Source organism: Lasioglossum baleicum, chromosome 8 (genome assembly GCF_051020765.1).
Source record: "Lasioglossum baleicum chromosome 8, iyLasBale1, whole genome shotgun sequence".
Lineage (NCBI taxonomy): Eukaryota > Metazoa > Arthropoda > Insecta > Hymenoptera > Halictidae > Lasioglossum > Lasioglossum baleicum.
The window spans coordinates 2,429,598-2,446,539 of record NC_134936.1 but is presented as its reverse complement, the minus strand read 5'-3'; the positions used below and the strand labels follow the sequence as shown (position 1 = coordinate 2,446,539).

Sequence of the window (16,942 nt, the reverse complement as noted above, 5' to 3'; positions counted from 1 at the left end):
TCGCCTCCGAGAGCCAGCGAACAAGAAGCGGTGCGTCACCCCTTTGACTTCGTTGGAGAACCTCCTGTCCAGTTATCCTGTACTTCCGCAGGTGCGAGCTGTGCTCCACCTCGAACACCCGGTGCGTCACCGGTCACTTTCGCCAGGCGCGTCGCCTCCGAGAGCCGACGAACAAGAAGCGGTGCGTCACCCTTTGACTTTGTCGGAGAACCTCCTGTCCAGTTATCCTGTCGCTCCGCTGGTGCGAGTTGTACTCCACCTCGAACATACCCGGTGCGTCACCGGTATATTTCGTGAGACGCGTCGTCCACGAAATCGGCCGAACTAGAAGTGGTGCGTCACCCTTCGACGTCGCCTAAGAACCGCCTAGAAAGTCACCCTCGTGAGGCGAGTCGCCCACGAGGCCAGTCGAGCCAGACAAGGTGCGTCACCTTGACCGAACTCCCTGAACGACTGTCCGGAGGAACTTCGATGACCCGTGCGTCACGGACATCGAAGGACCACTACAACCCGGCCTAGGTAGGGAGATCACGACGACAGTCGCGATCTAATCCTACTCCTGTCCATCCTGCCTGCACCCTACGCCTCTTACAGGTAGTACTCTCACGGTCACACGTTTTAAACTCACGGGCACCGTAGCATTATCACCGTGCACTATATCCTGAGGAACCGTATCCTGAGGCACCGTAGCTTACGCGTCCGAAAGGCAGCGAGTGTAATTTATTTACCCGCAACCGACTCGTCTCAGTTATTTCACCCGTACCGACTCCGTTCCTCGCGTCGTCACTCCACTTGTCGTTTAGAACCCTGGGTCGGCGAGCTGTTCAACACCAAGGAGCCCGAACGCGAGGAAGCCGAACGACGACGAAACACACCTGTTTCATTAACTTAAAGCTGGAACTTGGCAGAATATGGGGAAAATAGGGAGATTATCGTACGAACGTTTTATAACCTTGAGAAAATTCGTTAAACTTTCACAATTTCAAGAAAATGTGGTTTCTCCGTTACTACGTGCGGAAAAATTTTTTTTTTAACATGCTATATATCATTTCTCGTAGATTTTTTCACGCTGATTTCAAATCTGGTCTCAAAATTTGTTTACGACCTCAGGATTTTGCAAAATGTTTAATTCTGTAAATGCTGAACACGAATTTGAAAATCATACTTTTTCAGCATCCTTAACTTTCAAGTAATTTGAATGATGATTCAATTATCATTTGGTATAATAATTAAAATTGAATTAAATTCAAATTTAGATTCCGATACTGCTACTTCTAATTCTGTAAATGCTGAACACGAATTTGAAAACCATACTTTTTCAGCATCCGTAACTTTCTAGAAATTTGAATGATGATTAAATTATTATTTGGTTATGCCAATAAAAGAGAATAACTATAATTAATATTGAATGACACAATATCGAATAAGATATTGCAGTAATGCTATTCTTTCTTCTGGAACATAGCAAATCATTTAATACAAAATATTTATAATAGTATCGTTAAGTGATGCTACTTTCACGGTTTGTTGACTGAACAATATTTACCTGACAAAATTATTTCCTAAAATGTTCACAGACTGAACCCATGTCGCTAAATTTATTTCAATTGGACCCAGTAAGATGGAGAGCACTAAGACCGAAACTAACTCCTATGTTTACATCAGGAAAACTAAGAGACATGTTCGCTCTTATGGTGGAATGTTCAAAGTGCTTAGAAGGATATTTAAATAGTGCAGTTAGCATAGAAGAACCAGTCGAAATTCGCGAATTGACCGCGAAATATACAACTGACGTGATTGGTACTTGCGCCTTCGGAATTAATATGAACGCCATCAATGAAGAGAATAACGAATTTCGTCAAATGGGAAAACGTATTTTCGATGGAACCACGGAACACACTTTACGATTAAAAACCAGACTGTTATGGCCGAAATTTTACGATTTACTTGGATTCGTGATGCCTGAAAGAACAGTGGCTCCGTTCTTTACGAAATTGGTCATGAACACGATCAAGTATAGGCGAGAGCACGGGATCTATAGACCGGATTGCATTAACATGCTCATGGAGTTTAAAAAGCATCCAGAACAGATAAAAGGAATCGGTAAGTTAATTGTTGTCTATAAAACAATGTCTCCAAGACTAGTCTCAGGTAAACTTTACTTTACCGGACTCATAATTTGTGCCTTTCTCCTATAAATTATGATGTATTTGGTATGTAATCCAGCAGATTCGTACCCGGGGCGGCTGCATATCGAAGTTTCGGCCCTGTAGAATCAATGGTTCAGAAGTTATGCTTCCTTAAAGTTGAACAACCTGCAGTGTTTTTGACAGGTAAGGGCGTCACCATATTGGTTTGTAGTGACGACCGCGCGCCGCTTACCGAGCAGAACCGCCGGTCCTTGCCCCCCCCCCCCGACCTAATCGCCAACCATCTCAGTAATCGGCGCGCGACCGTCACTACCAATATGGCGACGCCCTTACCAGTCAAAAACACTGCAGATTGCTCAACTTTAAGCAAGCATAGCTCCTGAACCATTGATCCTACAGGATCGAAACTGCGTTTATAGAGGATTTAATGAACCTACAAGTTTCTCTGTGCTATCTTTTGTGTATGAAGCGCCTATGGCAAATGTCTAACTTGCTCCTCCCCGTAACCCAATAATGACAAAAAATTAAAAATTTTAATGTAACAAGTTAAATTTCACTAAATGCAATATATTAAATACTATTAACCTCATCAAAATGAGTTGCCTGTAATACAATAATGTATTTGTCAATGTATTTGTATAAATAAATCATCTATAACCTAAATAAGAACAAATTTTTATTCATATTCAATGACGACAAAATAAAAGAAATACAAAATATAGATATATGTTAAAATAATATAATGAAAACATAAACAGTTCAGTACATTTTATAAAGTAATTTTTCTGGCTTTTTCATTTGCAAACACACCTATTATATCGTCATAATTTAATGTTTTGGTAACATCTTTTTTTCAATTGATATTATAGACATGTTTGTTAATCGCTCTTGTCCAATAGAAGAACGAAGGTACGATTTTACAATTTTTAATTTGCTAAACGAACGTCTGCAGAAAGCTGTTGTTACAGCCATTGTCTAGATTTGGATACGTGTTTTGTAATGAGAGTTCGTAATGTTTTTGCAAGATTTGAAAAGCGTCCAAGCGACCCTCAACCGGGTCGGTATCCTTTGTGTTGCGCCCCGAACCCAGTTGCGACCGCGGCGGGCGCCTTCTTCGCCACGCTCTACGACACTGATTGGACGAATAATATGTAAGGGGCTAGACTCGTTTCCAGAATTGTAAGGGTGCGAGATGTGCGTTCTCATTTCTCAATAATGCAAAGATGTGGCTTTTCAATAGTCAAAAGCGCTAGATAGAAGATCAATCGAGGCCGCAATTACCCACAAAAGTGCTATTTTTACGTTTACGAGGCGTTATTTGTAAAATTCGGCAGCATGTATTCTGGTGAGATGACAAGAATACAGAAATGCGGTGACGTAGGCAAGAATGCGCGGCCGATTAGTTAGTTTAGAAGGTGCGCGCCGTCTATTGGCCGAAGCGGTAACACACACTACTACTACTACTATGCAGAACGATAGACCCCTCTTGCCTCTGTGCCCTCCCGGAGACCTTCTTGTAATCTCGCCACAATATCTGTAACACACTTATGTAAATAGCTACATGCGCAGCTGTATGCTTCCGAATAATGCAAATTACGCCTCGTAAACGTAAAAATAGGACTTTTGAGGACGATCGCGGCCTAGACTGATCATCTATCTAGCACTTTTGAGTATACTGAAAAACCCCATCTTTCCATTATTGAGAAATGAGAAGGCACATCCAGGACCCTTGCAATCCTGGAAAACGAGTCTACTCCCTTACAGTCGTCTATAGAGAGCATCACAGTTTCAACTACACAAGATGGCGGACAAGTTGATCCCTTTTCCGTCTTTTGCTTCGTCCCCTCAGAATTATGCACAGTCCTTTAGGCCCATGGATCACTCATGTCTCGATCACGTTCCCGATCACGTTTTTAAAACGTAAATAATGAAGCGACGACAAGATCAGGAACAACTCTCGATGCAGTATTTGCAAGACATTTAGACAAAATTGAATCAAGAATATTTATATCATATTTTAGCTATCACAAGCCAATTGTTTCAATGATAGAATCATAGAAAATCATAGAAAATATAACGAACGATCAAAATTTGCGACGCAAAGAAGGAGAGCGTATGGGAAATGCTATGAACTATGTCTCTTTTTTTCCCATACGCTCTCCTTTTTTGCGTCGCAAATTTTGATCATCCATTATTTTTTCTATGATTTTCTATGATTCTGTCATTGAAACAATTAGCTTGTGATAGTTAAAATATGATACAAATATTCTTGATTCAATTTTGTCTAAATGTTATAAGGGCTCTTTCGGAATAAGGGAATAAAATAAGAGTCCAGGAATAAAATAGGTAGCACGTGTATTCGCTTCAAACGTCCGACAAAAAGTGCCGATCGCGTCTTCGCCGTCGTCGCTCTGTCGGTTTAGACAAGCGACGATCGGTCTCCGTTGCCAACAGTGTGGTCGTTCTTTACCGCACGCTGCTACCAACCTTACAATGTCTTGCAAATACTGCATCGACAGTTGTTCCTGATCTTGTCGTCGCTTCATAAGGATTATTTACCATTTCCAATCTTAATTTATTTAAAATTCTGCGGGGTGCTCAAGGAACCCCATTTTATCCAGAAGCTTACGTTACTGAGGCTGAAATCGCCGCGCATGCGCGAGAAAAGGTGTGCACAATCGAAGCAATGGCCGCACGTCTCGCTCCCCGTGACGGCCCAAGTGCTCAGGTCCGTACCGCATGAAATGCGAGTGGCGCATTAGGGCGACACGGGTATCAATAGGTTTCCACATTACCACGGAGGGCGCCACGCGCATTTCATACGGTACGGGCCTGAGCACTTGGGCCGTCACGGAGAGCGAGACGTGCGGGAGGCGCAGGCCTCGAAATCGTGCCGAATGGGGCAACCGTTGCCGACCACTGCTCTAGATTAAAAAATCGCGATCACGGCGTGAATGAAGTTAAAATCACGGTCGTGATCGTGATTCTACGATCACTGTGATAAATCACGGTTAGTGATTTTGCACGCCATCACTAGTCATAACGGTGCTGAAGAATGTAGATACGTTGATGAATGTTCCCTAATTTTCCTAATTTAATAACAGGGATAGTAGGGCACTGTTACCGATCTTTCCCTGGCAAAGTTTAGTTGCAAAAATATAAAAAAATGCAAACTTCATAAAGTTGTTTAAAAATCACATTTACAAAATTAATTTAGCAATAAGAAATTGTTATGGGCACGATCCCCAATTTTCTTTCTCTGATGTGCCGTGGTTTAAGAAGGTAAAACCAATTTTCTCGACGTTTTATCAAAGTTACATTTGTTTGTTTTTTTTTTTAACTACTTACGTACATTATGCAATGATAAATACTTCAACGTTTCGAGAAACGCGTAAAATATTTTACTATACATATTTAGATGCGACAGTTCTATGAAAGAATAGTATAATAGAATTCTGTTTGCAGCTAACTTAATTTATAATGGATCAATAACATTGAATTGTCATTTTCAGAGTTAACGGACACATTACTTACTGCTCAAGCTTTCGCTCTCTTCGCGGCCGGATTTGAGACATCTGGAACTAGTATGACTTGGGCTCTTTATGAGCTAGCTCAGAATCACGATATACAAGACAAAGTGCATAAAGAAATTAAGGCGTATCATGATAAGTACGGCGATACCTTCACGGTTGAATCTCTAAATGAAATGAAATACTTGGACAAAGTATTCAAAGGTAATCACATACGCATGTTACATATACGAGGTGTGTTCAACAAATAACGGGAATTTTAGAGAAACCACCACTATAAAGTTTTCAACGTCGACGTTTTTATTACCACGCTTATATTAGCTTGCCAAGTTGTCGTTGTTGTCGTTGTTGTTGTATGCGTCAAATCTTGTAATCGAATTTTAAACCACTTCCCGATAAGCTAGAGACTTGAAACTTTAAATATAGCTCAGAACTGGGTGACAATGCAATATTAAAAAACAAATTTTTAAAAACAACTGTGCGTCTAGGAGAAAAAAATTTTTAATATTAACCGCCACACCTTGCCCCGCAACGCTCAGTAGTACGTCATCGCGGCCAACGATCCCCACTCCGCGCGCAGCGCTTACCTAAATACTCCACTACGTATTCCCACTCCGACTCATCCTCACTCCACTGGCTCACGCCTGTAACGGGCTGATTGCCATTGTATCGTAGGATGCTGTGTATTAATACTATCAGTATATCCATAAGACGATATGTATCAGTTAGTCACCGATTCCCGTCTAACGGTCAACTTTGGAAACCTTTGCCCGATGACTGTAATCTCCTGTCCGCCAAGCCCAGGGACCTGGGACCTTCCCACGTCAATAAGGAACACTATTTAAGCTTGTATAAAATTACGAATAAAGTACAGTTCCTGATTGTACGTCTACAGTAACGCTCGTCGCAGTTCTTTCAAATACCTACCCGACCTCGTTCTACGGTTCGCGATCGTTAGGTGTTGAGTTCGTGCGTGAGTACGTTTTCCCCGTAACAAGCCTCACGTCGCATCGGAGGAGCCGAGCTCTGTTTACTTACCGAGTTGGTTAGGCTTAGGTCGGGGTGGAGGGCGACAAGGACCGCGATTCTGCTCGGTAAGCGGCTCGCGGTCGTCACTACAAACCAATATGGCGGCGCCCTTACCTGTCAAAAACACTGCAATAACTCCTGAACTATTGATCCTACAGAATGGAAACTTCGATTTGCAGCCGCTATGACACAATATTTTTCCTTTTACGACAGATGGTTGAATTTACAGGTTGAAGTGATAATTAAAATCGATTACAAGATATGTTGTTACGAGCCAAGGTTCAGGCAGCGATGCGGGAACCGAGAGGAGTTAGGATTTAGAGATATTTTGAGTCTAGGTAGGAAGGGTACACGTAGGACTAGCCAATGTCTATTTCACCACTGGGTCGCCTCGTGTGGAACAAGGGAGTGGACTAGCCGGTGTCTATCTCACCACCGGGTCGCCACTATAAAGGTACACGTAGGACTAGCCGGTGTCTATCTCACCACCGGGTCGCCTCGTGTGTGGAATATGGAAAAGTGGACTAGCCGATGTCTATTTCACCACCGGGTCGCCACTGTAGGGGTACACGAGGACTAGCCGATGTCTATTTCACCACCGGGTCGCCTCGAGAGAACAAGAGAGTGGACTAGCCGATGTCTATCTCACCACCGGGTCGCCACTATAAAGGATAAGGTCGTGGTTCCGCTGTCTCGTAACTTATTGATTGAAATAGATACACCTCGAGCGGCAAAGGTGTATCGTCATAGAATACTAGCTACTGGAACATCGAAAAGGAATATGCCTAATGGAAATGAACTTCGAATAGATTAATACAAGTAATATATTGTTGATAATAATTGAGGATACAAATGTTCAGTGTAAAGTGTCGCGGACTCGCGGACTAAACGCTCTCAGTTTTCACGCACCGAGAAATGCGGGGGCGACCTATCTTGCTTGACGTGACTTTCGACGTGGAACGATACGTACTGCGCGTGTTCACTTGAATCAAGCCAACTAATAGGAGGGATCCATGCCCTTATAAAGTACCCAAAATCGGACCTAGCGATGGTGGGGGCCACGTGCTACTTCTGATTAGAAATTAATTCTTAGAAGTTATATCGCTTGCAAGAAGCCCCTCTATGATCCGATTTTGAGTGAGCCCTTTGTTCTTAAATAGGCCCTTTGTTTCGACACATATCTCCGGAAGGGTCAAGAGTCACAAACGGTAGCGTCTGCATACGTAACAATGTAAAGACTAAAAAGTAGAAAATAAAAATATATAAAAAACTTTTTAAAAACCACGCTTATATTAAACTGCACTAAAAAGGAGAAAATAATTTTTTTAGACATTAGCAACAATAAATAAAAGCGTGGAGCGCTAAACTATATTGACGCAATCTTCGTGGGCGCTCCACGCTTTTATTTACTGTCGCTAATGTCTAAAAAAATTATTTTCTCCTTTTTAGTGCACTTTAATATAAGCGTGGTTTTTAAGAAGTTTTTTTATACATTTTTTTTCGAACCAAAAAGCAAAATATCTTCGCCCGACATGAGTTGCCGTCAGTGACGGGATACGGCGCACAGTGGTGTGAAATGGCCAAAAAGCGGTCAAGAATCCGTAAATCTGAAACTATCCAACGAATTTGTTTAAGATTTTGTGGACAGGTTGCCACAGGTACAGCGCTTAAATGGCAAAAAAGATTTTCAAAAAATTATTAAACATTAAGTAATATGGGCTAATTGGAAATCTCTGTTTTCGGCTCATTTTTTATTAATGGAAGCAAATCTTAAAAGTGTTAAGCAGCTTCGGTCTGGCACTAATCGTTTTGGCAAGGTATAATATTGAACTAACTTTTGTGTCAAAAATCTGGGCCAACTTCGGCCAACCTTGGCCGCAATGTAAGTTTAAATATCAACTTTTAGAATTTCCAAGAATGAATCGCGCGGAAATTACGATTGTTTGGGGTTTAGGATAAAAATTTTTAAGGATATATTAGTTAGTACAGTTAGTTAAAATGAATTGTGTCAATTAATTATTTTTAATAAATTCTTTAAATAAAAAAAGTTGTTCGGCGTCGACCGAAGGTCGGAGGCGCCTGCTGCCGGGACCGCTCAGAATTGAGCGCACGAGGACAGGCAGGAAGGAGCGGGAGAAAAGAAAACTGTTGCAGGTTATGAACAACACTGAATTTATTCACGTTCAGTATTTCGGCGCGACGATTCGACTTTGTTCGAAATGGAAATCTTGCCACGTGCTAATGGCTGCCTTCGGGACGCGACGGAAATCTTGCGCGGCACCTTTATCAGGAGCCACCGCGATAGGAGATCTTCGAGGCGACGCAGAGGAGATCTTGCCGCGGGCAGCTGCACGATGCGCGACTCAAATAACTAACTCGAAAACGAATTGGCGCGATTGTACAACTCGTGCGCACACTTAACAAATTCCAGAGATTTTCCGCGTTAGAAATATCGCTTCACACTGTATTTAGCGCGCGTATTGAAAGAGCGAACTCACGAGCGCGCACGACGCAATATACTATTTAGAAGCGAGCGCGTAAGAGCTAGAATCGTTCTACTCGAACGGGGCGATCAACGATTGAGAGAATCGCAAGCAAGCACAAATGCGTAAGAACATGAGGTAACCACCGAGATGCTAGAAACAGAGTCATACTCTCTGGCTCTCCGACAGGCGAGGGCCCTTAAATAACATTGAGCGAAAACGGTGTGTTCGAAACTGATTGGCCGAGACTGTCACCTGATTTCGAGGAGACTCGATATTATGTTGATGTTCTGTCTTAAGACAAAGATTTCCCGTTCTCGACTCACGGTAACGCGTGATCGAGACGCGACTCTTAACAGTTATAAAAACTGTGGAAAGTTCGGCTTGTCGCTTCCAATCGTCAAATTTCAAACAAAAGTTAACAATAATTTTTTATGCTAAATAAACAAAGTTTTCGTTCGTTAGATCTCTGTTTTTCCAAAAGGTGGCAAAAAATCCGTAAAGATGAAACTACGTTACTCATACCGTAGAACCATTACCGGGATTTCCCCGCAATCTTCTCTAACAATACTTGGAAATCCAGAATATAACTGGATTCTTGAATGTATCACTTTCAGGGAGTAAAAATTCATGTTTTAGGTGAAATTTTTAAGGGGCATAACATAAATAATAAAAAAATGTTGAAATTCATAATTAAAAGAATATTCATTCTTTCTTTTTTTAAAATTGTTATTACAATTTATTGTTAAATAAACAAAGTTTTCGTTTAATTTGCGACCACTGTCACAAAAAATTCAATAGGCATTTTTCTGACAATATATAGTGACCTCTATAAAAACTAGAGGGTTATTGTTGCTCGCTCGCTTCGCTCGCGGATAGGACTGCTCTTGCAAAAGGGTTAGTGGTACGCATGGCTAGTAGTACCTATAGCTATTAATGTTTTTTTTAAATTTTAAAGAACTTCCCGATTCGTTAGTTGCAGTATATTATTATCATTATTAAGTGTACGTTTTAAGAAGATAATACGTTTTAAGGGAAATTCAATAGTTTTCTACTTATCAAAATGTTTGCTATATGGCGTCGCATTAAACCAATATCGTATGCTCGTTGCTTGCTTGGTTCCTTGTTATAGCATACTAATGTTGCAAAATAAATTGTCTTAATTAGTTTTTCGCAAACGATACAACTCGTCATTATCCAGGTTTGCAGTATTGATCTTGGTTTTCTTCGATACTGTTAATTTAAATTGTCCCAAAATATATAAACCGCGCTCAATTTTGAAACTCTGCTCAGTGCTACATACAACATTTGTACAGTTCGCCTTTCTGATTTTTTAAAATCCAAACATACTTTCTCGTATGTTTGTCCCTGACTTTTATGAATCGTAATCGCTTCAGCAGGAACCACTGGAAATTGACTACGTGTGATTTGATATTTTTCCTCACTCGACATATTTACTTGATTCGATATTTTTATTATTAATGTCAAATTTTGATCAATATTTGCATTTTGCATATAATCACGATAACGAGTTCTTACTTTCACTCCTACTCTGGCCAATTGAAAATCTAACCACAATATAGACGGAATTTTAGTATTTTCTTGAAAAGTAATAAATTTTAATATTCCGCATGTGTGTGTGCTAGGGTGGTCCTAAGCTATACTTGGCGAAAAATTTTTATCGAGATACAAAGCACGACGCCCCCCAGAATGGTTCTCTTTGGTGAGAAAAAAATTTGGGCAAAGTTTGAAATCGATCGAAAAAAAGGATCACGTGGCGCATTTAAATTGAAAATTTTGAAAATTTTGAAATTCATCGTAACTATAAAGTATTATATATCGTTGGATTTGTAATTTTTTTTTAAATAAGAATATGGAAAAATTATATGACCTTAATTAAAAAAAAATAACGATGACCTTGAAATTTCGAAAATTTCATTTTTAAAAAAAATTTTTTTGTGCCATTATATTTACCAGATTGAACAATGCAACTTTTTCCTCTGACATTTTTTCGTATAACCACAAATAACAGAGATATGTCATTTTGTATTGTACTATTGTACTATACATGTGAATGAATATTTTGAATATATTCTACAGAATAGTGATAAGGAACTATTTCTTATATTCTAATGTAAGACTATCCGCTTTTAAGATGGCAAGGACAGAGCGGGTCACCAAATAATACGCCGATCAATGGTGAGGCCGCTCGCCAAGAATGCATTTTATTAAATGAACAGACAAACAATACAAAATCTAGAGAGAGAATCCAAACTTGACAAGTCACTGGAAGAACGGGTCCTCAGACCCGAAGTGGCTGTAAGGACCCGCGCTGCCAGCGTATTTTATGACGCTACCCCTCTGGGTTTCCCTGAGAGGGAGGTAGCTGTGTGGTTCGCCTGTGCTGCGGACCCTCGACGTTCGATTTACATGTTTTTCGCTATTGTTGTTTTCGTTGCGTCAGGATATTGCTGGCGGTAATCTTTTACCATTTGCAGTACCAACTGCTTTTCTTCCTCATTGCGAGCTAAAATTTGATTGTATGTAATCCTGTATTAGCTTAACGGCTCTTTCTGCCGAATCATTGACCACAGGTAAAGCCTTAACTATATCTAAACCTAGTTTGTAAGAATCTTCATCTTGCCAAACTACTGGATCTTTTTTTAAAAATTCTGTCAATATATTAAATCTACTAAAAAATTTTCGGCTTTCGTCTGATATAAAACCTGAAATGTCCTCTTGCATGTGATCGGCCACATTAGTTGGTAAAATGACAAATTTTTTATAATAATCGCCGCTACTAAAAGATCACTAATTGATCAAGAAACTCTTGTTCCTGTTGATCTTGTATCTGGGATCGTCGTTTACAACTCTTTTGTAAGACCTTCCACTTGTGGTATAATGACTCCAATTTCTCGACGCAGCGACTGTTTAACTGAACTGGAATTTTGGCCTTTTCCCACAACACCTCCACTTCTTTAACAACAAGGTGTGCACTAGACCGAAGGTTCAATTTCACTTTCCGCAAATTATAAAATAGCACTCCTAAAACTTGTCGTTTCGATGGCAACTTAGCGTCAATTATCTGATTTTCATCATGTTCTAATAAGAACAGTTTTTCGCGACTTCTACTTTCCATTGGGCTTCTCAATTTATATAGAAATTGAGTAGTCTTCCTGTATGACTACTGTAACGTCTCGCGTCTGCCAAATCTGGATTGAACGACGATGATCACGAGTCCGATTTTGTAAGTTGAGGTGATAGTTGATCAAAGACAACACTTGAGGTTGTATGTTCGCTTACTCGATACTGATGATTACAGTTCGTTAGCTCAGACAGATCTAATCGGTGGTTCTCTGATACATCTAAATCTTACTTCGGTGTGGATGTCGTTTGTTTGAAAAAGCGTGATGATTGGTTGATGGAGTTGAAAGTAATTGGTGGAAAAACTTGTAAGGATAGGAGTAGGAATAGGAGTGGGAGTTTAAGTACGGGTTGTTATAAAATTTTTAACGAGGGTTTACATCTGTTTCCCGGGTGTGCGCTTATGAATTTCAAGATAGGTAAAATTGTAAAAAAGTGGACTTAAGGTCCACGGGGTACATCTGGAGGTAACGTAATAAATTATATTGGGTCATAGGTAATAAATGGATATGTTTAAATATCTGTTATTTGTGGTTCTACGAAAAAATGTCAGAGGAAAAAGTTGCATTGTTCAATATGGTAAATATAATGGCATAAAAAAATTTTTTTTAAAAATCAAATTTTCGAAATTTCAAGGTCATCGTTATTTTTTTAAAAATTAAGGTCATATAATTTTTCCATATTCTTATTTAGAAAAAAATTACAAATCCAACGATATATAATACTTTATAGTTACGATGAATTTCAAAATTTTCAAAATTTTCAATTTAAATGCGCCACGTGATCCTTTTATCCGATCGATCTTAAATTTTGCACAAATTTTTTTCTCACCAAAGAGAACCATTCTGGGGGGCGTCGTGAAAAAAATTCGTTGGTCAAAAAATAAGGACCACCCTAGTGTGTGCTCCATTAACCAATCCGTTTTCTACATCAATGTTATTAATAATTATCATATAGTTTATATTAATTTTCAATTTAATCTCAGTTAATAATTCGTTTTGAACTGATTGTTTTTTTAAAGATTGTAATATAAATTTTTTTTTGTACTTTCATCGATATTCTTTGAAAATGTATTCTGGGGAGTAGAGATGATTAACTCAGTCTTGCATTGGGATAATTTTCGATTATTGTAAGCAGAAACATCATCGTAAGGTACAAAAAAAATTTTAAAAAAATTTTTTTTTAATTTTAAAAAAATCGAAAAAAAATTTGTTGTGTAATTACGTTTGTTTCTTCGGTGGAAACTTTCCGTTCTCTCGTATAAATTGCATTGTTGAATGAACTTCTTTCGAAAAAACTAAAAAACTACTTGACCAAAATGGACCAAAATCTAATCAGCTCTAAGTTACAGCGGGGCACATAGATTGCATCATTCATCATCCTGATCGCGTTGTTACTTTTTCTGAAAACGTTAACGAAAAATTTGATTACATAGAAACGGCCATACGCGCGCGCGCACACACACACACACGAACATTTTGCTGAAAATAGTCTAAAATGACTGCAATCACCATGAAACGTGAAGATCTGCTAAAAAATCGATTTTCGATTTTCGAGGTCATTACAATAACTTCCCTATAAAATCGGGAAGTTAATAATTTATGTAATATAAAAAAATTGTTATTAACATTTTTTATACAAAAAGGATTAATAAATCATATACCTTTCACATTTTTCTTTATTGTTTAAAAATATTCCTTAAAAATTTTCACATTAAACCCCAAATAATCGTAAGTTCCGCGCGATTAATTCTTGGAAATTCTAAAAGTTGATATTTAAACTTAAATTGCGGCCAAGGTTGGCCGAAGTTGGCCGAGATTTTTTACATAAAGTTACTTCAATATAACACCTTACTAATACAAATAGTGCCATACCGAAGCTCCTTAACACTTTTAAGATTTGCTTCCATAAATAAACAATGAGCGTAACGCAAAGATGCTTCCGATTAATCCATTTTAGTTAATGTTAAACTACTTTATTGAAAAATTATTTGTGCCAGTTAATAGTTTAAAGCATGCATAATAACCCCTATGAATTGCAGAGCTGTAAGTTTTCAATTGTAGACGCAATAATTAAATAACTATGGCGCTGAAAACTGATGATTTCCCAAGAGAGAAAAATAGGTTACTTGCCATGCCTATATCTCCGTAAAAAAATTTTAAAAAAAATCGAACTTTGGCACATTATACATTTAATATTTGGTAATACAAAAATAATATTTTTTTTTTTTAATCGATTTTTGGCCGCCTCGGTACCACTGTGCGCCGTGCCGCGGCGCACACTGGTGTCAAATGGCCAAAAAGCGGAAAAAAATCTATAAAAACCAAACTATCCAACTTGCTTGAAACTGTGCGGCGCGCCGCGCCGCGTGCCACGAGGAATATCCTTCGCTCCGAGTTTGAGCTATTCAGACAGCTTGCGATTCTTGGGAGTTCCAAACGAATTAGATTAGTGTTTTAGTTATTACTGTACGGCACCTCTGGGGTGCTTGGTGTCTGATACAGGACTTGAATTAGGTTCTTTTTAGTGAGAAGGGTTCTGTAGAAATGTCGTTTTGTCCCCCGAATGGACTTCGTACGTGCGGCCATGCCTCGACCGGCCTAAAGGCTTCCTCTGAAGACCAGGAAAATACACGGCATGATAAGGCCTACCCGAAAGAACTCCGATAATTATAATTTGATGAATATTCATCAACGTAATGTCTATATAAAACGAGTTTCATTGCCGGCGCGCGTACTTGTCATGTAATTGTAACGGAAGTAGGTTTGGGTAGTATCGTAGGATTCCTGCCTGATTATCACGCACGTTTTGCGTATCGCGGAGAGAACTGCCTGTGTTATATTATGAAGTACGACTGGTAATAATCAAGTAAGTAATTGAACGTATTACAAAACATTATTGTCAATACTGATAAGAACATACATAATAAAATTCTGACCAAAATTGGACAATTCTATAGAAAGTTATTATTATATTTATACTTTTTCGGATTTCGCAGATTCGCCGACAATATAATAATTGAGAGTGCTATTCAGTTGTTTGTTTCCTGTCACACAAATTATTGCTTTTTCTTAACCTTCGTACAAAATTGCTAAAATACCTTTACAACTTGCGTAATTCTTCAGTTAGTATAATTCAACTGATTCTGGAAAATTATGACATTTTATATGTCTGCAAAAATATAAATACGTTGCAACATAAACGTGCTAAATCGTGTGAACGCGTACAATGAGTTTATAAAAATTAATAAAATTTGTGATTGCAAGAATGATAGTAAACATTTTTAATTTAACGCACCACCAGAGTTCACTCGTAGAAATGTAAGTAACTTTCTCAGAATTTGAACAATTCAATGTCCATAAAAAGTTGAAAATTACATTGTTAACATTTAATAATTGTCAGATGCATTGTCGATTTTTTACACTGCATTTGTGTTTTCAATAAATAAATTCGATAAAGTAGAATACTAGAGAATAAAATGTTGACAAGATGCATTTCAAATAAATATATTCTGTTCGTTTATTCAGTTCAGTCCTGCATAATTTTGTATTTCTAGCAACAAACTGTTTTCATTATACTCGAAGTACCTGATAAGTAAATGAATGATGCTATCTACCTGATACTATAATCGAAGCCATTCGTAATCAGACCTAATAAATTATTCATTGGAAATTTATTTGTTTTTCTGGAGACTATCACATTTCACATTTGCATTTAAAGTATCAGTAAATTATTTTGCAAGTACAAGGTTTAAAATTATTGTCATATTTATTGAGACCAGCCTTGTAGATAGATTCCACAAAACAGTCAATGCATGTACACAGCCTTGTACAAATTCAATTTTTCTTTCTTGTTTTCGCTTACAGTAATTAGCATTATACATTATGATATGGTTATATCAAATGTGTAAATAAAATATTAATTAGAAATTTTATAATAATAATAAAAATATAGGTAAATATAATGTACATTTATAATTTTAATGGGTTTATCTGAAATTTTTACAGGAAAGGATAATTGTTTTACATTTTCTAGCTGGAAAGTTCCAATTTCAAACCGATTCTATATGATTTAACCATTGATAAATGTTAGTTTCGATAGCCAATCATACCTGTTAATTTAACCCTTACGTGAACTAACTAGCTGTGATGCGATTCCACACCAATTTATGCTAATAATTATTTAATGTGTAGCTATTATACAGGTTTTGCAATCCAAATTCACCCTTTTGCTAATCAAATTCAACTATCTGCAAATCAATTTCAACCTTTTACAGGTTTTGTACTCCAAGTTCACCCTTTTGCAAATCAATTTCAATATTTTAGGAATACAGTATTTTCAGGTAATTTTTTGAAAAAAAACATCAAATCAAATATGTATCAATTAAATACTTATTTAAAAGTAATTACCAGTTCATTAACTTTGTAATGTAAGAAAACTATGTGTAGTGTAGATATGTACATACATGCATTGATTGTAGTCATTTTCTGATTACTAAATTTTTTGAAACATGGCATAGATAAACTTGTTGATATCACGTGATATCCCTACTTCGCGCCACACGTCCTCCGTGATTGGCCAAATCGTTTGACGAAGACAGCAAACG

At 38.2% G+C, this 16,942-nt stretch overlaps 2 protein-coding genes across 3 annotated transcripts in view; both read left to right on the top strand.

Annotated features, from left to right (window-relative positions):
* Nucleotides 1–737: 737 nt before the first annotated feature.
* Nucleotides 738–6,674, top strand: LOC143211623 (cytochrome P450 6a8-like). The gene is made up of 4 exons (XM_076429455.1): nucleotides 738–2,103; nucleotides 5,663–5,914; nucleotides 6,406–6,563; nucleotides 6,639–6,674. The coding sequence occupies exons 1-4, from the start codon at nucleotides 1,587–1,589 to the stop codon at nucleotides 6,672–6,674; spliced, it is 963 nt and encodes a 320-aa protein (XP_076285570.1). The 5' UTR covers nucleotides 738–1,586.
* An 8,084-nt stretch (nucleotides 6,675–14,758) lies between these two features.
* The window catches only part of LOC143211116 (putative cytochrome P450 6a23), a 29,095-nt gene continuing 26,911 nt past the window's right edge, over nucleotides 14,759–16,942 (top strand). The window contains exon 1 of one of the 2 annotated variants that reach the window (XM_076428573.1): nucleotides 14,759–15,204. The gene's annotated coding sequence lies outside the window, so the exon portion shown is untranslated. The remainder of the gene's footprint in view (nucleotides 15,205–16,942) is intronic. The other variant, XM_076428572.1, reaches the window with a different exon arrangement.

Coding starts and splice junctions, on each gene's coding strand:
- LOC143211623 (XM_076429455.1), top strand. CDS start 1,587: ATGTCGCTAAATTTATTTCAATTGGACCCAGTAAGATGGAGAGCACTA. Junction 2,104..5,662: donor AGAACAGATAAAAGGAATCG/GTAAGTTAATTG, acceptor TGTCATTTTCAG/AGTTAACGGACACATTACTT. Junction 5,915..6,405: donor ACGCATGTTACATATACGAG/GTGTGTTCAACA, acceptor GATATGTATCAG/TTAGTCACCGATTCCCGTCT.